This window comes from Echiichthys vipera (genome assembly GCF_963691815.1).
Source record: "Echiichthys vipera genome assembly, chromosome: 8".
NCBI classification, from domain to species: domain Eukaryota; kingdom Metazoa; phylum Chordata; class Actinopteri; order Perciformes; family Trachinidae; genus Echiichthys; species Echiichthys vipera.
In genome coordinates, this window is record NC_139833.1 from 4,246,835 (window position 1) to 4,272,850 (window position 26,016).

The 26,016-nt window shown below is 44.2% G+C and overlaps 1 protein-coding gene across 1 annotated transcript in view; it reads right to left on the reverse strand.

Annotated features, from left to right (window-relative positions):
• The window catches only part of znf385d (zinc finger protein 385D), a 107,656-nt gene extending 84,436 nt beyond the window's left edge, over window positions 1-23,220 (reverse strand). The window contains exons 1-2 of the mRNA XM_083918564.1: window positions 22,990-23,220; window positions 6,245-6,387 (exon numbers count right to left, since the gene is read on the reverse strand). Coding sequence (XP_083774690.1) covers window positions 6,245-6,387; window positions 22,990-23,011 — 165 coding nt within the window. The 5' untranslated portion in view covers window positions 23,012-23,220. The remainder of the gene's footprint in view (window positions 1-6,244; window positions 6,388-22,989) is intronic.
• Between the last annotated feature and the right edge of the window lie 2,796 nt (window positions 23,221-26,016).

Genomic DNA, 26,016 nt, shown 5'->3' on the forward strand with positions numbered 1-26,016 from the left:
ACAGATTTGACATTTCGACTCTTCCGGCACTACGTATAAGTGAAAAACGTATTTTCTCACGTCTGTGTGACACATAAAGAAACCCCATCACACCTACAGGCTTCCTTTTTTTTGTTGCACCCTTGAAAAACCAAATCTACACCGGTGTTGAAAGCGCTGAAAACAGAACGTAGGACGGTGACTCGTGTGTGAACTCGAACTCCTGCTTTTAAGGAACTCGGGAGCTCGGTGGAAAGTTTGAGAAGAAGCGACGACAAAAGGGAATCAGAAAGAGGCAGAGAGAGAGAGAGAGAGAGAGAGAGAGAGAGAGAGAGAGAGAGAGAAGCGAAGGGTTCAAAGAGCAGGAATGGTGTGTGTGTGTGTGTGTGTGTGTGTGTGTGTGTGAGAGAGAGAGTGAGAGGTGATTACTTTGCGTTAATCTCGTATCAGCTTTCCAGCACTTGGAGGCTTCCCAGTGAATTACTCATTATCTGCAGACAAGTCTGTTGAATAGAGATTAGACAGGGCGAGCGAAGAGACGCCGTATTCCTGAACTTTCTCATGAAACGATCCGTCTTCTCGTGGGTTATCTGGGCTTTTCTCCACGACGTCCCCACGCTTTTTAATTCCTCCGTGCGTTTGTTTTTCTCACTCTCGTCCAGCTGTGCTCCATATTTCAACCACTCCTTCGAGAGCAGGTTTAAAACTGTGCTATCCTTGTTGTTCAAAAGCAGCCTTTTAGACTTTTATCCGTCCGGTTTTTCCTTTTTTTTTTTTACACGAGTCATCACGTTTTTTGATGACCTGGCTGATTTTGAGCTGCGCGAGGCCACATATTTCCTTATAACTACTTTCTGCTTTTAAATAGAGAATCAATAGATCCATACGGGTGTACACACGAGTCCTGGTACAGTGAGTGTACGTCGGTTGAGTGCTCCATTTAAAAGGTAGCGCCTCGACGATTGCAAATCCAATAAGGTCTATGCAGCCTCGTACTACCGTTGCATTTCAGCCAGCTGTTTACACCCGTTCTCCATATCAGAGAGATTAAAGAGCTCATCTCTGAAAAACGACCAGATCTAAAGGAATCACTTCAAATCATATACTTAGACTGCTGTTTTCCTGCCATGCACCACTATCACTTTATTATTCACTTTATTATTTAGCTTATAGTTATATATTATATTTATACTCTATTACTGCACTATAGTTCTGTTACATCTGCTCATTACACACATGTATCATGTCTGACCTCATCTGAATCCGATCACTGTCCACTTATATCTTCTCTGCACTACATTTCTGTCGATACCTGTTTCAACAGTCTACTGCATGTTTACATCATATACACCCGCTCACATGTCTGCTTACATCTGATACACGCATGTCTTTCTACATCTCACGCTGACGATGTTCTCCGTATCTAACCTGTACTAACACACTAACATCCTGACACTAACTCTTCTTTTACACTTTATTCTTGTGTTAGGTGTAAATGTTTTTGTATAGTTGCACTGTCGTTATTTGCTGCTCTGTGTGCCCTGAATTGCCCCCCGGGGACAAATAAAGTTTTTTGAATTGAATTGAATTGAATCTTAACACATGATGGGACCTTTTCCACATCTACATAACCGATAAATAGTATATTGTTATAATATACAGCCGACAGTCAACCGTCTCAAAAACTAATTGCAGCAAAGAGCAGGAAGGGATCATTATTGTGTTCATGGCTGCGGCTAATGACTATTTTCTTCAATGCTTAATCAATCATTTGGTCTAAAATGTCAAAAGAAATACAGAAGAATGGCCACCGTGACTCCCAAGAGTCCAGACACACCTCTTAAAATGGCGTCTTTTGTCCAACTAATCGTCCGAAACCCAAAGAGAATTGGTTTAAGACCGCACTGTGCAACGAAATGTAGCAAATCTTCAAGTTTGAGGGGCTGGAGCTCGGAAACATTTGTCATGTTTGCTCGAAAAACAACAATGAATCAATAATCAAAATATGTTCTGATTAATTTCTGCCACATTACTTCAGCTCTACTTGTTTTATGGATAGTGTAGGAGAACAATTAAAACACATTCAGCTTTTTGAAACTTGCCAGATTATACATTGTACATAATTATGTTATTAGATGAATAAATAAATGTTCCCTGTGATGCATTATAAGGGTTGATACAGTACCAGCGATCATCCTTGGACAGAAACCGGGATTAAGATCTATGACCTCCTATTATCACGTAACCAAATGTGGTTTTCGATCCCGTATCAAGTACCAGGTTTTTCTGTAATGTGGCTAACTCTTTGGAAAGTTGTCGCAAGTTTGTCGAGCACCGATCGAAGGATGTGACAGGCTTCAGAAAAGATGCAAATACAAAGAAAACGTAATCGCAGAGCTGAGAAGAAATGCAAAGCTGCAGTTTATTAAATGAAATAAAGACTCTAAAGACTTTACGAATATTGTTCAAGGATGTTTTTTCATCAAAAAATGACATAATTTGGTGCTAGATGTGAAGAAAATATGAATATCATGTCATGAATGTCAGCAGCTGAATGTAAAGTAAGTATTGAGGGGATTTTTAAACATGAAATGTTTATTTTTGTCATAATATAATTGAAGTTTTGTCATTATTCACTGTGCACGTATAGAAGTTAAATAAAAATTATTTAGCATGCATTCACATTATTATCAATTTAACACAAACGGATGTTGCAGATCAGCTTCAGGTCAAAACTGGGATCCGCCCCAGGAAGTGGAAGTTACAGAGTAAGGAAGTGTGACCAGGGGGTGGAGGATCCTGAACGAATGAGAGGCTGTCAGGGAGTGATCGACAGTCCAAAGCCTGAACCAGAAACCGCCTCAGCAACATTCACCAATCACAACAACCCAATGAACTTTATTGCTGTATAAATGATGTGTGAAGGGACGGCTATGCATTCTTTCTGGCTCATTGGTTGGAGCAACATCTTGGCTGAAAACCAGGATGACTGCGATTGCTGACCCCAGAGAGACCCCTGAGACCAAGCAGAATATTCTTTGCTATCCTTAAAGCAATTTCAGTCAAAAGCAACTGGACTTAGTTATTTGTCTAGGAAGACGTTTCACCTCTCATCCAAGAGGCTTCATCAGTTCATGTACGCATCTGACCAGGCTGGGACTGGACCAGGACCAGGACCAGGCTGGGACTGGACCAGGACCAGGACCAGGCTGGGACTGGTCCAACTAACTGGTGTGGAGATCCAGGTATTTAACCTCTCACAAGGCCGATGATGTCACTGAAACCCTTTGTGCTCCAAGTGCGACGACCGTCTTTAGAGTGACAGTTGTTGATGGGAAGTTGGTTTGGACTTGTTTAGTGCTCTATTGAGTCTGAACGACAGTCGTTGGAGTCACAGGAGGCCATTTGTGAACAGTTGTGGGGTTAGACTGTTGAATCTCCTGAAGGGATGAAAGGGCAGCATTGTTAACTGGAGATAAGTCGTGTCTCAGACCTCCTCCTCTGTTTAGCGATGGTTTCTCTACTTTTACATAGATGCGTACATGAACTGATGAAGCCTCTTGGATGAGAGGTGAAACGTCTTCCTAGACAAATAACCAAGTCCAGTTGCTTTTGACAGAAATTGCTTTGAGGATAACGACGACCTGGACGGATGAGAACATTCACAGGAATATTCTTTGCTGTTTTCATAAAACAAATTTTAAACTTTAAGAAGTAGTCTGGTTTTCCTTGAGTAAAGAACACGACAGTATTCACTTCAGAAACTCTATATATGTTGAATTGTCTGAGATACTGTTTACAGCCAGGCAATGTCAGAGGTAAACACTGTCGTTATTTGCCCGATTGCACCAAATTACAAAAAAACTTTCAAAACAACTTTGTTGCTTTGCCTCACTTATGCAGTATGATTCCTCCAGATGTTGCATAACATATTGCAGTCTCAGGAGGGAACACTTTAACTCTATAGGATCCAAAACAAGCAACGAGAATCAGTTTTTCTCACAAAAGATCCACTCAAAGCCATTCTTATCCGTTACTGTGAGGGATGGAGGTTTTCAAAAAGACATTAGACATGCAGGCTCTTATTACACACTTAATATAAACATTTGTCGTTCTTTGGATGCCTCAGATGCCATCTGGCCTTAAACATTTTCTATGGTAAAGTATGTTGCTCTGTTGGAATTTAAAATAAAAACAGATGTCAGTGTTAATAAGGAGATGAGTTGTACTCGGAAGCCAAATTCCTCAAAGAGAAATAAACCTGCTCTCAGTTAATGAGTTTATGTCTGAGAGCCTAAAGACAGAGCTGTCGATAAATCACAGAGATAGTTAAATATGCAAACCGTCTGGAGAGTAAGTGCACGGCAGAGTAATCTCACAGTTCCCACGAACACTTATCTGCTTTTCTGCATTAAACAAAAAGAAAAATGATATGGTTTTAAAAATAGAAATACAGCGAAAAGGTCAGAGACTTTCTACACGTTGGATAAATGTTTGCGTAACAAAGCATACGAAGATATGTGTCAGCACCGTAAACCATATTCCTGCGCTGTTTTCAAAGGCATTAAAGCTTCAAAAGCATCATTTCAATGAAGTGTTTCATGGGTAACTGAGAGAGAGAATTTTATATGTATCTAAAAAGAGACAGATGCTTGAACTTGACCAATGAGGTTGGGAAGATTGGACCTCAATGCCTCAAAGCTCCAAGCTGCTTACTGTCTCCAGCTCTGGGTCAGTGAGAACAGCTTTAAAGAAAGACATCTCCAAAAATGAATATTTTAAGGATATTAAAGATTAAATAGAATCACTGTTTGTAGTTTTTTTAGGTGGCCATTGTTCTAATTTTATTTTGCTAATTCAAAGGTCATCTTTGCACACCAAGTCCTATTTTTCATCTCATCTCATCTTCATCCTCTTATCCGGGGTCGGGTCTCGGGGGCAGCAGCTTTAGCAGGGGACCCCAAACTTCCCTTTCCCGGGCCACATTAACCAGCTCTAACTGGGGGATCCTGAGGCGTTCCCAGGCCAGTGTGGAGATCTAATCTCTCCACCTGGTCCTGGGTCTTCCCCGAGGCCTCCTCCCAGCTGGACGTGCCTGGAACACCTCCCTAGGGAGGCGCCCAGGGTTCATCCTTACCAGATGATCCTGAACCACCTCAACTGGCTCCTTTTAATGCAAAGGAGCAGCGGCTCTACTCCGAGTTCCTCACGGATGCTGAACTTCTCCCCCTCTCTCTAAGGGAGACTCCAGACCCCCTCCTGAGGAAACACATTTCGGCCGCGGTAAAGCGACTGCAGCACCGCCCCCGCTGCTTCGATTCTCCAGCCAAACTCATGCTCCATCATCCCCTCACTCGTGAACATGATCCCGAGGTACTTGAACTCCTTCACTTGGGGTCAGGACTCATTCTCTACCTGGAGTAAGCAATCCACCGGTTTCCTGCTGAGAGCCACGGCCTCAGATTTGAAAGTGCTAATACTACCTCTCATTTTGTCAGTCACATTTACATTAAGACTCTGAAACATTCATCCGTCGTTAACGTTTTCGTAGCAGGTTTGATGTTCTGTGTTTTGTCGGATCAAAAGCCCCTTTGACGACTCAGATCCACGGGATATGCAAATGTCATCATCCAAACATCTGATAAACTGATTGAATCACTTGTGTATCTCAGCACAAAGCACTTTACAACAAAGAGATGCAGAATTTAAACGATCGTACAGTAACTATAATCCTACATTCAACAGGTCAGACAGTAATACTCAGGTGGGTGATGAATAGAGGATGAGGACAGCGCACAGACAGACAGGGAAGGACAGCTCAACCCCTTCAGGAAGCCGCGGTGCAAAACGCAAGCCGCAGGCAGAGAGTGGAGACGGACAGGTTCCTCCAGCAGAGAGAGAGGAAGAGAAGGGGAAGGAGAATTTCCCCAACAAATGTGTTAATAAAACGCATCTATTGGATTAGAGAAAACAGACTTAATGTGCAAATACCTTTTCAATTCATCGGGTAAAGGCATTTTCACATTGAGTCAGATTTATTTCAACCAAACCAGAGTTGGTGTTTGTCGAAACAGTGGAAAGACTATTGATGCGTCTTCGGTGAAAGAGAGAAACTTGAATGCAGGTGTGCCACCGCTCACACACCTGGGTGAATATATCAGCACTCGCCACTTACTGGGCTGACAACAGAATCCATCACATCTCAAAACAACAGAACAACGTGAGCAGCCTGAAAACCTGCGAGCAGATCAAACACGAGACTCACCGCGTTGAATCCTGGGAAGAGGCTCACCGCTGTGGCCGTATCCAATGGAAACGGGAGAAACTGCTTCATGCCCAGTGAGGTCTGGACAGCAGGCAGGGCGGGACGCAGCAGGGTGGGCATGAGGCCATTTTGACATGTGTTACCTGTAGGAGACGGAGCAAAGGCAACATGTTGAACAGACAGCAGCAGGGACAGAAGCCTGAGCCAAAATCTTTAGGTTTAGATCCAAGTGAACCCTCTGCATGTTTGTTTAGTGTATAACAATGTGTCTGTGCAATGTGTAACATCTCATTTATTTAAGTATTTAGCACCTGCGCTAACAAGGCGGCCACTGTTCAAGTGCAGGATGATTTGTTTTAGATTAATGCCAGAAGTAAAAACAACTTTTCTAATCCTCCACAGTGGGTTGGACCTCAGCTGACAGCGTGGAAATCCCCCAAATCTCCAATTTGGATGGTTTCAGTGCTTCAACCCTTAAGGTCACTTTTAAACACTTTATAACAAGGTTTTTCATAACTTCATTTTCCATCTGAAATGTTGGGGATTTCCAGACTTTACGACCAGATTTACATTTGTGACAAAATCGTTTCAACTCGAGGTTCTTCTGAGCTTCAGAGGCTCCAAAGCTGCAAAGAGCTGCTTGGAAGCTGCATAATAACTAGTAAGTCGACCTTGAGTTGCGACCAGATGAGGTTGAGAGTAGAATTTTATACCTGAATAAATATATGAGAGATTCTTTATTCATGCAATTTTTTTCATTGTTTCATTACATAAATGTTGCAGTTGCATTACAAAACTCTCATAACTTCATCCTAAGTTCATCTCCAATTTTGAGGACTTCCATGCTTTCACACTGAATCTACAATTCATTCATTCATTCATTCATCTTCAACCGCTTGTCCATGTCGGGGTCGCGGGGGGGCTGGAGCCGATCATGACATGACATTCAACCACAGGGCACATAAAGACGAACAGAGACAGACAATCGGAGAACCCGGAGAAAACCCACGCAGACACGGGGAGAACATGCAAACTCCACACAGAAGGGCCCCAGCTGGGATTCAAACCAGGAATCCTCTCGCTGTAAGGCGACAGTGCTAACCACTATACAACCATGTCGACAAAATGACAACTCAACTAGTAAGTCGACCTTGAGTTGCGACCAGATGAGGTTGAGAGTAAATTCTTTAGACCAGAATAATTTTATTTTTTTTATTCGTGCAATTTTTGTCTCACGTCACTTGATTACAAATTTTTCATTGCTTCATTACATAAATGTTCCACTTTCATTACAAAACTCTCATAACTTCATTCTAAGTTCTTTCTTCTTCATGCTTTCACACTCAATCTACAATGCATTCATTCATTCATCTTCAACCGCTTGTCACTGTCAGGGTCGTGGGGGGCATTGACATGACATTGGGCGTGAGGCGGGGTACACCCTGGACAGGACGCCAGTCTATCACAGGACACATAGAGACGAACAGAGACAGACAACCATTCACACCTACGGGCAATTTAAGAGTCATCAATGAACCGAACACATGCATGTCTTTCGAACCAGGAACCCTCTCGCTGTGAGGCGCAAGTATCAACCACCACAGCACCATGTCAACAAAATTACAACTCAAGGTCCACCTGTACGCTTTTCAGCCTCATCTCATCTGATGAAGGCTGCAGATATTGATCAAAGAAACATTCATTCATTACCAAATGTTATTTACTGTATTTCATGATGAGTGTATCAAGTTTCTTTTTCAACATATCCAGTTTGAAGGATTTAAGTCTGCCCTTCACAGTAAGTCTCGAAGTATAAGTACAAGGGGTGTCGCAATTTTCCAAATCCACATTTCGATTTAACTTTTGATATTTAAGGTTCAGTTTTGATTTAAACTTTTGATTCAGCACTGAGCAGCTTTGTCATCGTTACACTATCGTGTCTGGATTCGTATTGATCAACAGATCGACAGTTGTTACTTAGGCCATATAGTCATGTTTAAATAATTTATTCAAAATGTAATAACAATAACTTTTTTAACCAGTCAATTAGGAACAAACTGTCTAACAACCAAAAGAAGGGTACTTTGCTACAACAGTTGGAGTTTCTCAGCGTTTAGGAGATGCACCTGCACGCACCACGACATCCTGTTGATGCTCAGAGGCTTTACTGTTTGTTGTTTGTTTACAAAACTCACATGGAAAGCAAAATGCTGCCATGCTGGTGATTTCAAGTACACGGGAGGACTTTCCAGTTCTGCTGTTTCTTCGTCATTTCCATCTCTCGTCATGAAAAGTGACGGTGAAGGGAAAAAAGGAAATACTGGGAAAATCGGTGATCATGCTTTTGATTCTGATGATCAAAAAGCAAAACCCGTTTTTGATTACGCCACCCCTGATGTGTTTATTTACTCTATTCCTGGATGGATTACTGAACGGGCCTACTGTGCACAGGCCCAGGGGCCGTGACTCATAAATGTTGCTGAAACAAACCCACAAAATAATCACAAAGAGACAAAAAGTGACTGTAGGGATGCAAAACAACCACACAGAGATGCTAAATGGCTGAAAATAGACATAAAACGACCACAGAGACGAATAATTATGACAAAGACACAGAAAATGATTAAAAATAGATAGAATCGAATTCACCAGAGAAACAAAACGACGACATAGAAAATGCAAAATGACTAAAAATAGATGTAAAACAATCACAGAAACGCAAAACAACTAAAAATGGACGTAAAATGACCAAAAAGAGAAACAAAATGACCACAAAGAAAACCATCAGAGAGACCGAAAATGACTAAAAAAATCGCTAAAGGTAGACTCTTTAAATGTCCTTGGATCTGTTTTAAGATTCAATATTTTAATTTTAATTCTAATTTAGCTTTATTTTTAGTCTGTTCATTATTTTTCTCAACATAAATTTTATTGTAGCCTTTTTAGAATTAGATTTCTGACACTGTTTAGTTAAATATGTATTCATTCATTTTCAACCGCTTATCCCGGGGGTGCTGGAGCCGATCCCAGCTGACATCAGGCGGGGTCCACCCTGGACAGGACGCCAGTCTATCACAGGACACATAGAGACGAACAGAGACAGACAACCATTCACACCTACGGGTGATTTAGAGTCATCAATGAACCGAACACCTGCACGTCTTTGGACTGTGGGAGGAAACCGGAGAACCCGGAGAAAACCCACGCAGACACGGGGAGAACATGCAAACTCCACACAGAAGGGCCCAGGCCGGGATGAGAACCTATAGCCTTCTTGCTGTGAGGCGACAGTGCTAACCACTACACCACCGTGTAATTTTTACGGGAAATGTGCAAAGTAAGAATTTCATTGTGCAGTCAGTCTTAATTGAACATATGACAATAAACATCTTGAATCTCTTGAATCTTGAATCTTGAGTTTGGGTGTCTTGTTCCAACGAGGCAGATTGGGGACCTCCTTCATGTCTGTTCCCAGGGGCCCGTGGTCTCATAATCCGCCCATGGCTCGATTCACTTACACTGACACATTTTGATTGCAGAGTTTTAACCTAATGGAGCATGTTTACATTCTGGGGGTTGCCAGTTGTACTAGAAAAGCCTTTCAACACTTCAACCACAGCCACGGTCGGTTCAAAGATCATATCTGGGAAAGATTTGGTGCAGGCTGACGACTTCTCTGAATTCACTTTCTTCATATAATCACAATCAGAAACCAAATCATGGACCGAGGAGAGAGTTGTACACGCAGATAACCGCTGCGTGATGCTGCAATGATGTTCATCTCTCCCAAACAGATGTTCTCATTCTCAACTGATCTCCATAAATAGCTGATGTGGAACAACTGCAACAGGCACAGTGTGTCTTCTGAGACGAGTCAATGGCAAGAGCGCCCTGGCCCTCACATCTCTAGGAAAAACAAAGAGTAAATACTTCACTTTTATTGTCATGTGAGAGCGCCACGCCAGCGGAGCTCTTTATAAACCACCAATTGGAAACAGCACTGGACTGATTTCAACACTACGGGATCAGGAAAGGCAGAGCGGACCGTCACAGCCCTGCAAAACATTAGGAATTAAAGAAGCCATTTCACAAAGCTGTAATGAGAACCAGAGGGATGATTTTTTTTTTTTTTTTTATCGCTGCACGTTTAACAACAGTAGAAGCCCGGGCTAGCGCGGCTCTAAAGTGCTGGCAGATACAGTATCAAACTGCTGTCTGGAGACAAATAAAAGCAAGGTTTGCCACGTTTCGGTCCCCAGGCAGCGGTAAGGGGTAAATAAAAAGCACAAGTCATAAAGCCGAGAGGAGAAAAGGGAAAAACCACAGACTGTCCCCCCTTCTCTCACTCTGTCTTCTCCCTCCAGTCGCCGGAGAGCTGCCATCTGTTGGAAAAAGAACACATGCCGTCTCATGTGGAGGCACGTCTTAGTCCCAACTTCAGCAAAGCATGTCCTTCTGTAGGGATCAACCAACCGTGCCATCTCTCGGCATGCCGCCCTGACGTCAGCCCGCAGGCACGTCTCACCTCGAGCCTGGCCAAATACACCACTCACAGCTCTCCGACAGTCAACACAGGCCGTTCAAACAAACCGGGGCTGATGTGTGGGATCAGTCTGCGCCGTCTGCAGCCAGACGAAGGCTGACAAAGTGAAATGTGAATTAGTTTGATAGGGTCGTGTTTGGTTTGCTGAGTGATAGGAGATGGACTCTGATGTGTCACCACGGATGAGGGCTGTGAGTTTTCTACTCTGTAACATCACACAGCGAGGATTAGCTCCACAGTCAAGTCTTAAAGGGGTTCACTAGTGGGAGAAGTATTCAGTCAAAAATAATAATTCAATAATCCAAAAACGCTCCATTTCAAGTATCCGCCATCCAAACGATTAAGTGCTGTAGTACAGTACATTTAGTGTTTTGGCTACACCCGTGGGCTACATCCATTACCAACTCCACTCACAGTCATGCTATGTTCTGGTTATTGAACCAAACTATAAAACAAAACATGGATAAAACAAAATAATATGAATTTTAGTAAAACGCACCAGGTGAGAATTTAAGAGTACCTCACCTGGTAATAGCCAATATAAATTAATAACAGATCAACAATGCAGAACTGACCTGAACTAGCCTTTAGAATAATAACATACATAAGCTCAAATAAAAAATGCAGCAGGAAATGGGACTTTTAAAAATGTATAATGTAAAAATAAATGATCTGTACTACAGTACTGTGCAACAGGTAAAAGCAGCAACTGAAGGACCAGAACAGGGGTGTCCAATCCTGCTCCTGGAGGGCTGCCGTCCTGCATGTTTTAGGTTTCTCCCTGCTCTAACACACCTGAATCTGAAGATTATTAAACCCCTGACAAGCTTCAGCTGCCTGATAACGAGCAGAGCATTAGACTCAGGTGTGTTAGAGCAGAGAGGAACCTAAAACATGCAGGACTGCGACCCTCCAGGAGCAGTGTTCCCCACCCCTGGACTAGAAGGCACCTTTAGGTTGTTGTCAGAAGCTCAATGTAGTCACTTGAACATTAATGGCAGATTGTTTTTTTTACAAACAGAAGCATCTCTGTCAAACTGACGGGCGGCTCTTATTCTCATCGACCTGATTCTGTTCATCGTTGTTGTGGAATACGCTCGTCGCAGGTCAAAAGGTGCACCTGAATGCACCATGAGGGCCCGTCAGCGCACTGCCGTTTCTTTGTTTGTAACCCGCGGAGAAGGAGAACATGTTTCCACACCGGTGACTTTAGAGCAGCACGAGGATTTCAAAGTTATGTTGTTTCTCCATCATCTCAGACCACGCCGGTGGCCATGGTGTCTACAAAAGCGCAGGTTCAGGCTAATGCTAAGCTAACGTTAGCCCCCACGTTTCCGCTACCCCTGGTAGGTGTGTACGGTTCCTCCGCAGCTTATTTCTTCCTCTCTGTCTTCCTCTTATTCAACTACTTCTCATATTGTGCGTAGTTTCTAACAATGCATCAGATTTTATTTGCTGATCATGTGTTTTAAATAAACAAGAGTGGACGCCAGTGATTCTCAAAGTCTGGCGCTCTTTCAAAGGGTGTGTGAAAGCTTTTTATACTCATTTTAATTATTATAATAAATCTTTTTTAGTTTTTTTTAACAAAAGGCTTCATAACTCAACAAACAGTTCATAGATCCCGTTGTAATCTAACAAGTCGTACATTATTTTAAATAACAACATGATCAGTGACACACGGACAACACGGACAACGCGGTTCGTGTTCGCAAATATTTGTCTATGTACAGTATTACTTGCATCTAACTGTAGATGAGTTGCATTTTTTAATTGTTATTCTGTGTTGTGATGTTCAAAAATACCTTTAATACATGTAATATCTTCGTAATACATTTCTCTTGTGTTGTTCTTTCACATAACTGAAACTGTCCCCGTTATAATCTCGACCTTGTAAGAGGGCGTTGGCTGAACAACTATTGAGAAGTGTGCCAGAAGTACTAAACCAGCCACAAAATGGTTTCTAACCCTAACGCTGAAAACACACCAGACATAGACTCTATTACTGACTTCACTGCTAAAACGCGGAGTGGCCACCGCAGCTTTTCATAGACACTGCATGGCAGCTTCACCACCGGCCGCGCTTTGCTGCTGCTTGGTGTGTTTTCAGCATAACCGTCACCTTACGCGGTCCACTTCTGGGCGCCGTTTCACAGCCTTAAATGATATCATAGGAACCTGTCGGTGAGAATATGTTGCACGCATAGACACAAATGTTCCGACACACCGAAGCTGCTGCATGCTAACATCTGCAAATCAGAAGTAAACACACACAAGTGCAGCTGAAGCTGATGGGAATGTCATTAGTTTTGCAGGTTTTTGGTCATAAACCAAAGAACTGGACGAATTAAAACCTGATGACGGCGCTAAATGAAACGTTAAGGGATGAAACACATTGTTAGAATTAATTAACTCTGTGTTAAAAAAGTTCTGATCAAAGAAGAACTTTTAAAAACTTTGTGTGCACCAAAAAAAACAAAAAGGCAGTCAGTGCCATCCAGAGAAGCATGTCTGTACTATGGCTCAAATCCCAAATTTCTAAAGGAAGATACAGTAGATGTCAAATGAAATGAGTACAAAGTACACGAATATGTTGAAGCAGAATAGTTGCGTAATTTCCAGAGAGAGAGAGAGACAATATCTAGTGGATTTGACCTCTTCTAACCTCACATACCTTCCTAATCCTAACCCCTTTAGAAGTTTAAATCAGGCAAATAGATTCTCTCCAGGCTCCTGTTGTGAAAGGTAACATGTAACAATCGCAATCCAGCAAACATGCCCGAACAGAAAGGCGCATTCCAGCCTCCAGCAGCAGATAGTGTTTCAACTCTCTTAAGCCTGATCGTCTGTCTGCACCAGTAAAAGTATAAAATATGTATGAGCGAGTGCTGCTAATCTGAACTTTAACCCCCCGGTCTTTGAGCGCCACTTTTGGCTCCGAGATGCTCCGGCACCAAAGCAGAAAAAGCCTGTCTCAACAGGAGCACACATCTCATCTCGTCTTATCTCATGTTCAAGATTAGATGAGATGCACAGAGAAGCACACATTCGTTCATTCATCTTCATACGCCTGTCCCTGTCGGGGTCGCGGGGGGCTGGAGCCAATCCCAGCTGACATCGGGCGTGAGGCGGTGTCCACCCTGGACAGGACGCCAGTCTATCACAGGACACATAGAGACGAACAGAGACGGACAACCATTCACACCTACGGGTGATTTAGAGTCATCAATGAACCGAACACCTGCACGTCTTTGGACTGTGGGAGGAAACCGGAGAACCCGGAGAGAACCCACGCAGACACGGGGAGAACATGCAAACTCCACACAGAAGGGCCCCAGACGGGATTCGAACTAGGTACCCTCTCGCTGTGAGGCAACAGTGCTAACCACCACACGCCCATGGCGCAGAGAAGCCAACATGGCCTCTTTAATTAACACTTTAGTTTGGCTACAAATGTTCATATTTTACTTTTGCGGGTAGCTTCTATATATTGACACCACCAGCAGAGTGCAGGGCCCAGGTGGGACGAGTCTGTCCGGCAGTCATCTACTTTGAATGGAGAGTCACTTGAGAGTTGCTCAAAACCGTGGAAGGTCAGAAGGTGACGGTCATTAAAATAACTAGAAGAAGACTGTCTCAGCAGCCTGGGAGTTAGGCAGCAATAAAACTGTGACAAAATAGAAGAATTCAGTTTAGTCAGCCTGCAGTCATTTGTTCTGTTTTTCTGTCCGGAGCATTTGTTACGATAATTAAAACAATTCAAAACCAAACAAATGAAAAGCCCAGTTCTATTTCAGCAGTGCCTCCTCTGTGTGATCTATCCCCAGCACCAGCGGGTAAGTTGGGATTTGTTATGTTGAAGGGCGATGGGTGCACATGTGTGTGTGTGTGTACTGTTTTTACAAATAACTAGGAAAAGTAATGCACTGTAATTTCTATGTATTCCACATTTTTGATCACAGTGTGGAGAGAAGAAGGAAGGTTCAGGTCACCTCTATTGTCCCAATAGGGGATATTTGTGATGCAGCCGCAATCACATAAGAGCAGAAGTGAAAGAGTGAAAGACAACATCGATGACACAAAAACGTGATAAATCAAAGAGCTCAGGCAGGGAAAAGGAATCCAGAATCTCTGACAAGCATGTACAAGAGTGCAAATGTGCAGATGTGTAAATAAGCAAGGAATGCAGCCAGTGTGCTCTTTGCTCTCGAGCGTATCAATGGCTTAAGCTCCTTTAGGAGGGGTTGGTCCTGGCGGTCTAACACAGCATGAGGCTCGCTAAGGACCTGCCTGTCCTAGATGTCCTGGAGCTTGCCCCCTTTTCACCCTGATATCGTACTGGCTGCTATAAAAGGACTTCACAGTCTATTCTTGTTGGACAGATTTAGATTTTCCAAACCAAACAATAATACAACCCATGAGGAGGCGGGTCAGGGCCAGGGCCGGAGCCGTGGATGTGTCCAAAACACAGGACTGTCACCCAGAGGGCCTGTGCCTGTGTCTTCGAAGTCCTGAGACAGACACCATTATAACCTTAACCAAGTTCTTTTGTTGCCCAGACTTAACCGTCACAGTTTGTTGCTTAAACTTAACTGTCACCTTTGATGCCTAAACTTAACCATCACCTTTGTTGCCTAAACTTAACCGTCACCTTTTGATGCTTAAACTTAACCGTCACCTTTTGTTGTCTACACTTAACTTAATTTACATTCCTTTATGATCTTTCTCTCTACCTTACCGTCCACCTATCACTCTCTGCCATCTGTGCTGTCACTGCATCTTTTTTTTTTCATTTTGCAGCGGGTGGCATCCAACGTAAGATTAGACTGAGGTCGCCTATCCGCTCGGTAGCTTTGAAGGAAACTATTGGACAGAAAACAAGGAACTACCGTATTTTCCGCACTATAGGCGCACCTAAAAACCTTCAAATGTCTCAAAAGCCGACGGTGCGCCTTATAATCCGGTGCTCCTTATATATTGACCAATATTGAGCCACAACAGGTCTCGCAACTACAGTGAGCAGCCGCCGACTCTATTTTCCCCCGTAGAAGAAGTAACGCGCGGTGCATGTTGAGATATACGACTGCGTGAAGCGTGCCGTTTCATTTCCATGTGTGTGTTTGTGTAAAGAGCCCAAAATGGCTCCTGTTAAGAGACACGCTTACGACGCAGAGTTTACACTCAAGGCCATTAGTCACGCAGTAGAACACGGGAATAGAGCAGCAGCCAGAGAGTTTAACATGAACCAATCAATGGTGCCGAAGTGGAGGAAGCAACCAGACGACCTGCGCCAAGTAAAGAAGACTAAACAGAGTTTAGAGGGAACAGAGCGAGACGGCTGCAGCTGGAGGACAAACTCCAACAGTGGGTTGTTGAACAGAGAGCAGCAAGTAGAAGAGTCCGTACAATCACTGTTCCACTGAAGGCAACAGCGCTAGCACGCCAACTTAACATCAATGAATTTAGAGGCGGTCCTTAACGTAACCCCAGCCTCGACTGTAGCGTCTGTTCTATGCGCCTTATAATGCGGTGCGCCTTATATATGACAAAAGTTTCAAAATAAGACATTCATTGGAGGTGCGCCTAATAATGCGAAAATTACGGTACTGTGAAAGTACTTACATCACCTCATTTAGGAAAATGTTTTCTACAGCTGTGAAGAAAACATGTTTTAGTCATTGTTGGAATTATTCAGAAAAAGAAAAGTGCAATAATATTTACATTGTTGAAGCTGTGCTAAGTTGAGCGTCCCCTGGTGACACAGAAGAGGCCTGTGTGGACGGCCTCGGCCCAATTTAACCTCTGCTGAACACTGAGTTGTTTACACGGTAAACGAAATCCTGTAGCAGCGTGAAGACGTCTCACTGTGAGCTTCTCACGCAGCCACCGACCAACAAGTATGTGACGCTTAAACATGAGATTTGAGGTCGTAAAGATGTTTGTCTATGTAAAATCGAGCCGCAGATGTTGCATTTAAGGCCACACAGAAAGCTGCGAAGAGACGACTTTCTGTCCGCGGCTGTCAAACAGCAATCCTGACACCAACAAACACCAGACACCCAAATAAAATATTAACCTAATAAAACGGGATGTGATCACGGCCTGATTTACCTGCAAGTAGGCCTCAGACAGAGTCAGCTGCTGGGTGCCTGTTAACCCCCCCCCCCCTTCACTCTCTGTGGGCTGTGTTTGTGCACCATTTCAATGATGGATTGCCGGATTTTCTGCACGATCATTTAATTACACATGAATTGATTTTAATATGCAACACATAAGCTCATTACTGAAATGATGAAAGTCTTGAAACTAGACTTTGAAAACAAAGCAGAGAAGTTGTGGGCACTCACTGCTCTCATCTGCATCATTTCCAGATGTAACAGGCAGCTGTTGACAGAGCTCTAAAAGCCCGCTCTCTGCCACCTGCCCGGCACCACATGTGAAAGTTAGCAAATATGTGGATATTTAGCAGCTAAAGAGCTAAAGATATATAGCGGACTCTCTCTCTACGTCATCCTCAGACGAGCCAACCATCGTGGTCTCCAGTCATCTCGGTTCTCCGTACATCTGGCTCGTTTGGGCTGTTTGCGCTAGCGTCTTTCTTTAGTACGTCCACAAAGGTCGGTGTGGGACGTCCTCTTGATCGACGCCCGTGTGTTGGTTCCCACAGAACAAGCTTTTTGGCTGGAAGATCTTGGTGTCTGTGGCAGTGGCCAGCAAGTCTCATTCTCCTCACTGCTATCTTTCCTGATACACTTGGGAACGCCCTGTACAGACACCCTCGTTGTTGGTGATATGTTCTGCTCCATCTCATCTCATCTTCAGCCTCTTATCTGGGGTCGGGTCGTTGGGGCAGCAGCTTTAGCAGGGGACCCCAAACTTCCCTTTCCCGGGCCACATTAACCAGCTCTAACTGGGGGATCCTGAGGCGTTCTCAGGCCAGTGTGGAGATCTAATCTCTCCACCTGGTCCTGGGTCTTCTCCGAGTCCTCCTCCCAGCTGGACGTGCCTGGAACACCTCCCTAGGGAGGCGCCCAGGGTTCATCCTTACTAGATGATCCCGAACCACCTCAACTGGCTCCTTTCAACGCAAAGGAGCAGCGGCTCTACTCCGAGTTCCTCGCAGATGCTGAACTTCTCCCCCTCTCTCTAAGGGAGACTCCAGACCCCCTCCTGAGGAAACACATTTTGGCCGCTTGCACCTGCGACCTGGTTCTTTGGGTCCTGACCTGGACCTGGTTCTTTGGGTCCTGACCCAGCTTTCATGACCACAGGTGAGGGTAGGAACCAAGATTGACCGGTAGATCCAGAGCTTTGCCTTCCTCAGCTCTCTTTTCGTCACAACGGTGCAGTAGAGCGACTGCAGCACCGCCCCCGCTGCTCCGATTCTCCAGCCAAACTCACGCTCCATCGTCCCCTCACTCGTGAACATGATCCCGAGGTACTTGAACTCCTTCTCTTAGGGTCAGGACTCATTCCCTACCTGGAGTAAGCAATCCACCGGTTTCGTTTTCAAATGCATGAAATACAGTCTATTTGAAATGTGTTGTGTTGATAACACCACAATAGAGGGAGTGCAACACTATCAGCGTAATTTAGAAGAGGTCTTTGACGTGTTGTTATCAATGCTGAGATTTATATTGGGGCTTTCTCTTTTAGAAAATAAATCTTGCTTTTCATTATTCGCGGGAAAAAAGGATTGTTGAAGAAGCAGTTTTCCTCTCTGTGTGTTGGACGACGGCGCTGTTGTTTACGGGCGGGCGGCCAGCTCCACTCTAAAACCTTTAGATCACTCAGCCTCGAGATTCATCACTGGAGAAAGTTATGGGACACATCATTGCCTGCTCTTTCAGTGAGGAGGGATCCACATGTGTTTCTTTTTATTTATAGGGCTATTTTACAAATGCTTTTTGTTACCGTGCCCACATACTTGGAATATGCTTCAACAGCACTTTAAGTTGGCTCCATTAATACCACGACTCCAGGGTTTGATTGCTGATATTGATTCCAACTGTCATTGCTTTTCATTTCTTTCTTTTTTGTTGTTTTTATTGACATAGCAATGATTTCATCTTTTATTGCTGTTATGATTTTAGTTGTGTCTGCATTAAATTCTCTCCATTGAATGTGTGTTATCAGCGGTAATCGGCCTCAAAGGAACAGGCTGATAAGAAGAAGAATTACTTTATTTATCCAGCAACAGGGAAATTACATTTTTTCACTCTTATTATTAATCATGTTACACACACAGGCCCGAAATACACACACATGCACAGACAGGACCTATATACATGCAATTGATGGAGAGATGTTAGAGCGAGGGGGCTGCCCGTGACCGGTGCCCCGAGCAGTTTGGGGGGCACCTCGACAGTGCACAGGAGATGAACTGGCACCTCTCCAGCCACCAGTCCACGCTCCATACATGGTCCACACAGGGACTTGAACCAGCAACCCTACGGTTCCCAGCCAAGTCACCGATGGACTGAGCTACTGCCGCCCCTTATAAGAGGGAACGCCTACCAGACGGTTCATTCATCCATTAGCTTAAGCAACAAAACAATGTGGTTAGGTTTTTTAATTTTTCTAAGTTTCCATATCTTTAAAACATTTAGATTTGCGTGTTGTGTATATAAAAGTCTCCATGGTCTCGCTCCACCACCACTGACTGACTGAACTCATACAGAAAAGGACTCTGGAGGGTCTGAGCACCAGGGCTCGTGTCAGAGGAGACTGTGAGATCCCCCACAGGCGCACTGCATTTGGGACTAATGTGTCGTCTGTTGTAGGGGTAACCTGGAATAGTCCATCCCTCCACAATAAGGGAACGCCCCACATATTCATCTTTTAAAGGTCGACTCAAAAAGTGGTTTAAATCAAATCAAAAGTGCGACCACATGACTTTTTATTTCATTGCTTTATCCTGTGTGGGTCTGGTGTCCTCCTGAGTGTGTCATGTGTTGTGCGGTGTGTCTTGTCTCTTCTATTTGTATTTTATTTATTTATTTAGTAGTGTTTGTATTTTTCTATTTTTCTTTATCAGGGACTACGGATGCAAATTAGCATCTTTGCTATAATCCGGCACTTTTACAGTGATATGTTGTTATCGTTGTTCATTAGCGTCTATTCTATGCGTCTTATAATGCGGTGCGCCTTATATATGACAATAGTTTAAAAATAAGACATTCATTGAAGGTGCGCCTTATAATGTGGTGCGCCTTATAGTGCGAAAATACAGTACATACAATACTGATGGTGTCTGCTGGATGTGTAAACAGCTTGCTAACATGTTACCCATTTCAAATGTATAATAATATATTAAACATGTGTTTTCTAGCTTCTGTCGGAGCGGCCAAACAAAACTAATTAACACAGCTTTCAGGGCCGTATCGTGTCAGTTGGTATTATGCTTCAGGGGTGCATAATCTTTAACATAATGTGAATGAAATCACCACAAACCAGTTGACACACACTGAACCTGGGGCTTTCGGCGATGCCTTTTTCGCCTGCTGCGCCCATTAGTGAAATGATCTTGAACTGAGATGAGATCTGACTTCTGGAAATATTTGAAACGGATCAGAATTGATGAAAGTTTTTTACCCACTGGCCTTTGTTTATCCAATCTTTTTGAGCCTGCGTCTAATGATGCAGCACATTCAGTACAGGACATTAAGATCAGCTCATTGGACAGGATGTGAATGGCTACTGTACTGTGGCGTGTTTCAGACTCTGGCTGTCCTCTGCACTGCCCTTCCTGAAAGATTCACTTATCTGGGCCGAAGCGTTTTTTACTCCTGCGGCAGTATGTCGAGAGAGGGAGAGAGTAAAAATGATGTCTGGAGAACGCCGACTGGCATTAATAATTAATCATCTTGTGCCGCTCTCCTCCACCGTGTGCCTTCTGTTAGTGTCCTGAACCTGCTCCTCTGATAAGATCTGTCCAGAGAGGCTGAGAGTCCACACCGCCGCCGAACCTCCAAAATAAAAAGGCTTCATCTTGCAAAACCTTCCTTTTTTCCACCTCAGCAAACACAAATCCAATTATTAGATAAATCTGAATTTCACTGAAACTCATTTGTATGCCGATGACGTTCCAGATGTGATTAACACCTGTGTGTTTTCATGGAGTGTGCAGATTGTATTCTGGGGCCCTTAACATGCTCTGGGATCAGTATTTCCCTTGAAGCGGGGAGGATAAAATCATTTCACCCCTATTAAATTGAACAAAGTGCGCGCAAGGGGTAGATTTAAAGCATTCTTTCTCTTTTTTTTAAAGCCACACGTTCACTGATTTTCCAATTAACCTTTACAGGATAAGCTCTGTATCCTTATGAAATGCCATAAGTCTCATAAAGGATGCATTTAGCTCCGAGCTACGAAACACACGGCCTCCATCCCCTTCAGATTAGCATACTGTAGCTCTTGCTGCTGTCATGAGTGCAGTTCACTAATAAACACAGCTGTCTCTGAATCGGATCCAACAATCACTTCCCGTGCGCTCTGTAATCTGAGGTTAACCAAAAATACGTTCATGTGCCGCTAAACGCCGACCGCAAAGCCAGACGCACCAGATAGATTTCCTCCGGGCCTCCGACTCAACAACACTAATCGCTCGTATGATTGCGGCGCACACTCAGGACCTATTAGCCTGCTGTTACGGTTATTTTACTGCCTGCTTTTGATGTATACGGACAGCTTTTAATGCACGAGGGACGTTTCCTTTTGATCTGTTTATTCCTTTTTGCATTTTGGCGTCTTGTTTCCAAAGGGGTCACGAGTCTCATGATGTGGCACCTGATATTAATCACTTCAACAGAAAACACGTTCCAGTTAAATAGCAGCAATGCACAGCTGCTGAACAAGCGGCGTTATCAATCTTTGAGGAGATACCATCTATTTTCTGTGCAGTGCGTTTGTGTACGGATTTTTAAGGATGCACATCGTGAGCACAACAGGTGACCTTTACTCCCTCTTGTTGTTCTGTTTTGCACTGAGCGCTGGACATAAGATGGTGCTTTGTCCAACTAACCAAAAACAAAAAAAAGGTAGTGAAAACACACACCACAAACCACAGCAACCTGCACGAGCCGTTCTCTCTGCCTTCACCTGTCATGGTTCCGGACCCATCCATCCAATCAGACCTGCGTCACCGCTTTGCTTTCCAAAAGCTGCACACCTGACCGACATCCACGGTGGATCTCGAAGAGCCGAGGCTGTCTCTGAACCTGACAGCTTATTCATTTATAAGCTCCCAGCACTACCCCACCAACCCACCATCCCACGTCTACCCCCACCCCCACCCCCCTTCCTCTGTGTATGGCATAACAAGAGAAAATCCTTCTCGCTCTTACGAGCCACGGTCTGTAACTTCAGATCGCTTTAATCCCCCGAATAAAAAAAAAGAAAGTCTTTTATTTAACAAATCACCCCCCTCAGAACTCAGTGTAATTATTCCTCCTATGTGACTGTAAGCCATCCGTGAGAAGAGCACTTGACGAGGACCCGCTCGTGCATTAAGTCTTCCTAAGCCTCGTCTACCCTCTTCCACAAAAAACTAATGGAAAGGACCTTTCCCTTTCGATCTCTCTAAATATCCTACACAGAATATAAAGTGGCTCCTGACACTGGCATCGGGGTTTCCTGCGGACAGTCAGCTGGTCAAACAACCACAGTGAAATCCAAAGCCTGTATCCTCCACAGCACAGCCACCTGGGATTTAGTCCCATAAAGCAGAACATGAGGAAAGGGGGCGGGGGGGTTATCTGGTGAGCAGGTTCATTCAACAGTTTTAGGAGCCCTCAGTGTGCTACTTCACGCTTTTTCTCTTTTTATTTTCTGCTGTAACAGCAACCGGCTCCCCTATCCATCTCTTTTAGTTTCCAGAACAAGTAACAGGCAGACTGGAACCCATTTATATTTAGGAGAGGGGGGAGTGTGCACTTATACGCTGAATTTGACTGTGATAAAGCACACACACTTAACGCGCATAAAAAAACACAACCCAGGTCTCCTAAGGTGTGTAACTTCACACTCTTTTTCCTTTAATAGAAACCAGCATGTCTTCTGTCCGTGCTCCCAGAACAAGTAAGAACACACACATTGAGATGATGAAATCTGCACCGACACACACACACACACACACACACACACACACACACACGAGGATGAAATTATGCATGTAAACATATGTTTATAAATACAAACTCACCAAAAAACATGCTGCTCTCCATAGCTCCTCACGCTCGGGGGTCTGATGTATTTCCTCTCTGGTGCCCTGCCAGTGTGTGTGTGTCCATGGACAGCAGCCTGTGCATGTCTCATACACTCCTCAGGGGTGTGTGTGTCTGTACATGTGTGTTCAATCCAACTGCAGCGTCAGTGACCGGTCTGCATGCTGCACTCTGCACGCCGCTGCTGTCTGTGGACCTCCGTATCTGCCTCTCTCTCTCTCTCTCTCTCTCTCTCCTCGCACTGGTCCTCCCTTGCTTGTCTCGTCCCCTCCCCTCCTCTTTAGCTCCCCTCCTCCTCCGTCTTCCTCCTCCTCCTCCTCCTTCTCCTCCTCCTCTCTGGCCCCTCCACACACTGGATCCCTTCGCTTCTTTCTTTTCTCTCTCCGAGGTGTCTATCTACATTTTCCAGCAACAGCCTCTTCTCCACCAGTGCCTCTGTCTGTCTCTATCTCTATCTCTCTCCCTCTCTCTCTAGGTGTCTCATCTTTGTTTTATGTGTCAACCGAGCCTCTCTCACTCTCACTCCTTTCTTCCCCCCACTTTCTCTCATTTATTTGATCGTATTCCCCTTTCCCTGCTTCCATCTGCAGCTCGCTCCCTTTCCTTTATGCTTTATTTTGACTGTTGCCTCGCTCTCCCCTGGTTCTTTCTCTTCCTTATCTATCGCTCTGTGTCCCACCTCAGTAAATATTTTGCAGTGTTTCGCTCTCGCTGGTTTTCTTTTTTGTCTTATCATTTTCTCTCTTTCACTCACACACACACACACACACACACAAACAAACAAAAACAGATTGCTGGGAGAAATCAGGTTATGTTGGAAACTGGAGGGGAATGATCACCTGACCCTACACCTCCACTGAGGGATTTAGCTTCTTTCAGCTCATTGTTTTGTTTTTTCAGACCCTCAACTTCATTGTTTGGGTTCAGGAGGTAGGAGCGGTGGTGGATGTGTCAAACAAACGCAGGACTTTGACTCAGAAGACCGAGGTGCATGCCCCCTTAAGTCCAGTGTTACTTTACAAACCCACTTATTTAATACCGACCCATTATCTGTGTTTCCCGTGTTTAAAACACAGGAGTACTGGGAGCATCATGCTTTTGATGCAAATGGCTACCCAGGGCACGGACAAGTGATGCCAAAGGATCCTGACCAAATGGCAGTACATGACGAGCTAGGATGAGAACAGATTGAATGTGCAGGAGGGAGGACATGATGCATATAACTGGTTCAGGAGCTGCTTTATAATTTGGCGTTCTTAGAATTTGTCTGATTATTTTTGCATCGGTTCTTACCGACTTATTGTGTCTCCAGAGAGACATTTAATGGCCGTCTTTGTGTTAATCACCCTTCTTCTTCACCCTCGAGCTTTGCTTTCTTTCGTGTTGCATGATAGAAACACCATGGACATGCCCGACTCGCTCGCTGTGAATTCCCCTGAGAATGAGTGGGATAAACACATGGGCTCACTCAGACATTAAGGGCGCACTCACACACTCCATCCGTCCCGTGCCCCGTGCTTTAGGGTCCTTGTCCCCCCCAGGCCTGTTTGTACTCACACTACCTGGGCCTCGCGCAAATGCTTCTTGCTGCCTTTACGTCATCACGCCGTAACACGTCACACGCATTGATGACGTCATGGCGATGCGTGGCTTTGTTTCCAGATCTTTCCGTAGACCTCAGAGTTTTTGTGCGTCTTGTCGACTGTTTTTGAATATTTTCATCGACCAAATCTGCAGTAAACACTCCACCTCCGCATCACACCAACGTGAACCTTTCACCGCCATTGTTTTAAATGTCCGCGCATGGTCCCTCCTTCTTTTTTCTATGTCCCAACAGGCGCACATAAAATGACGTCAGAACCACCGTAGGCCTCATGCTCGTACACGTGCGCACGCTCATGCTGGTACATGTGCAAACGTGCTTTACAAAAGCCCACCTCTCCCAAACGGGCTGTGACCGGCAAGTGTAGGGCTCCTAGGCGTGGTACAGTTGCACTCACACTGGTCAAACGAACTAGACATTAGCCGTAAAACGTGCTTGGGCACGGTACAGATGGACAGTGTGAGTGCGCCTTAAATGATCTTTGTACTAAAGAGCTGGGAGGTAGACAAGGAGCATTTTGCAGCTAAAGAGTCAGATATTTCTTCCTGCAGTTGGTGGAGACCAAAGACAGAGCTAAAGGGAGAGTGAATATCATATAATTAAGCCGGATTAAAGTGGAGGAAAACGTCCCGCAGGTGTATGTAAACAATTCAGACGGACAGAATTATCTTCCTTTAACATCAATTCAAACCTCTTCAAATCAAATATGGTCCCAGATTTCAATCTCGTTCACCAGCTGTGTGTTTAATGCTGCCACTGGTGGCTGAAATGGTTTAGTCTCTAACTGTAATGTATCTTCTGCACCGAGCACTGCTGCTCCAGTAAAAGCTCTGGCGCCACCTTTGATTTGAGCTGATCTGCATTGAGGTTAATGGGAGAGAGCTTTTTCTTTCTTTCGTGTCACTTTTTTGCACTTTGCGTTATCTTTTGGTAGCAGAACTAATTTAGAGTTCGGGTGATGCAAAGATATTGTTCTGTGATGTTTAATTCATTCTTTTCTTTGTGTGTGTGTCTGAACATTTGGACGGATGGTGCAGCGAGAGGAGAGGCTAAGTAGTGAGCGAGCACTCTGCTTTCCCTCTTTAACCTGGTTTATTTATACTGTGTTAGTTGGAATTTTTAGACTTTGAATTAAATTATTTTGAAACACTTTTCTACGCGTACAGACCGTCCTATTCATCTCCCGGCTCTGCTGTAGGACTGATACTTTCCCAGGCTGAAGCATCTTCTCCAGGAGACTCCTAGCGTAATCAGGTTTGCCTAATCGCCTGCCCCAATTATAGAACCCAGGTTTGTTGTTTACATGTGGTTAAGTAAATCTGATCACTGCAGAAGGCAGACAGTAATACAGTTACTTAAGTGCATGTAAGTGCACGGATTGATTCTGTTTTTTTGTCCTTCT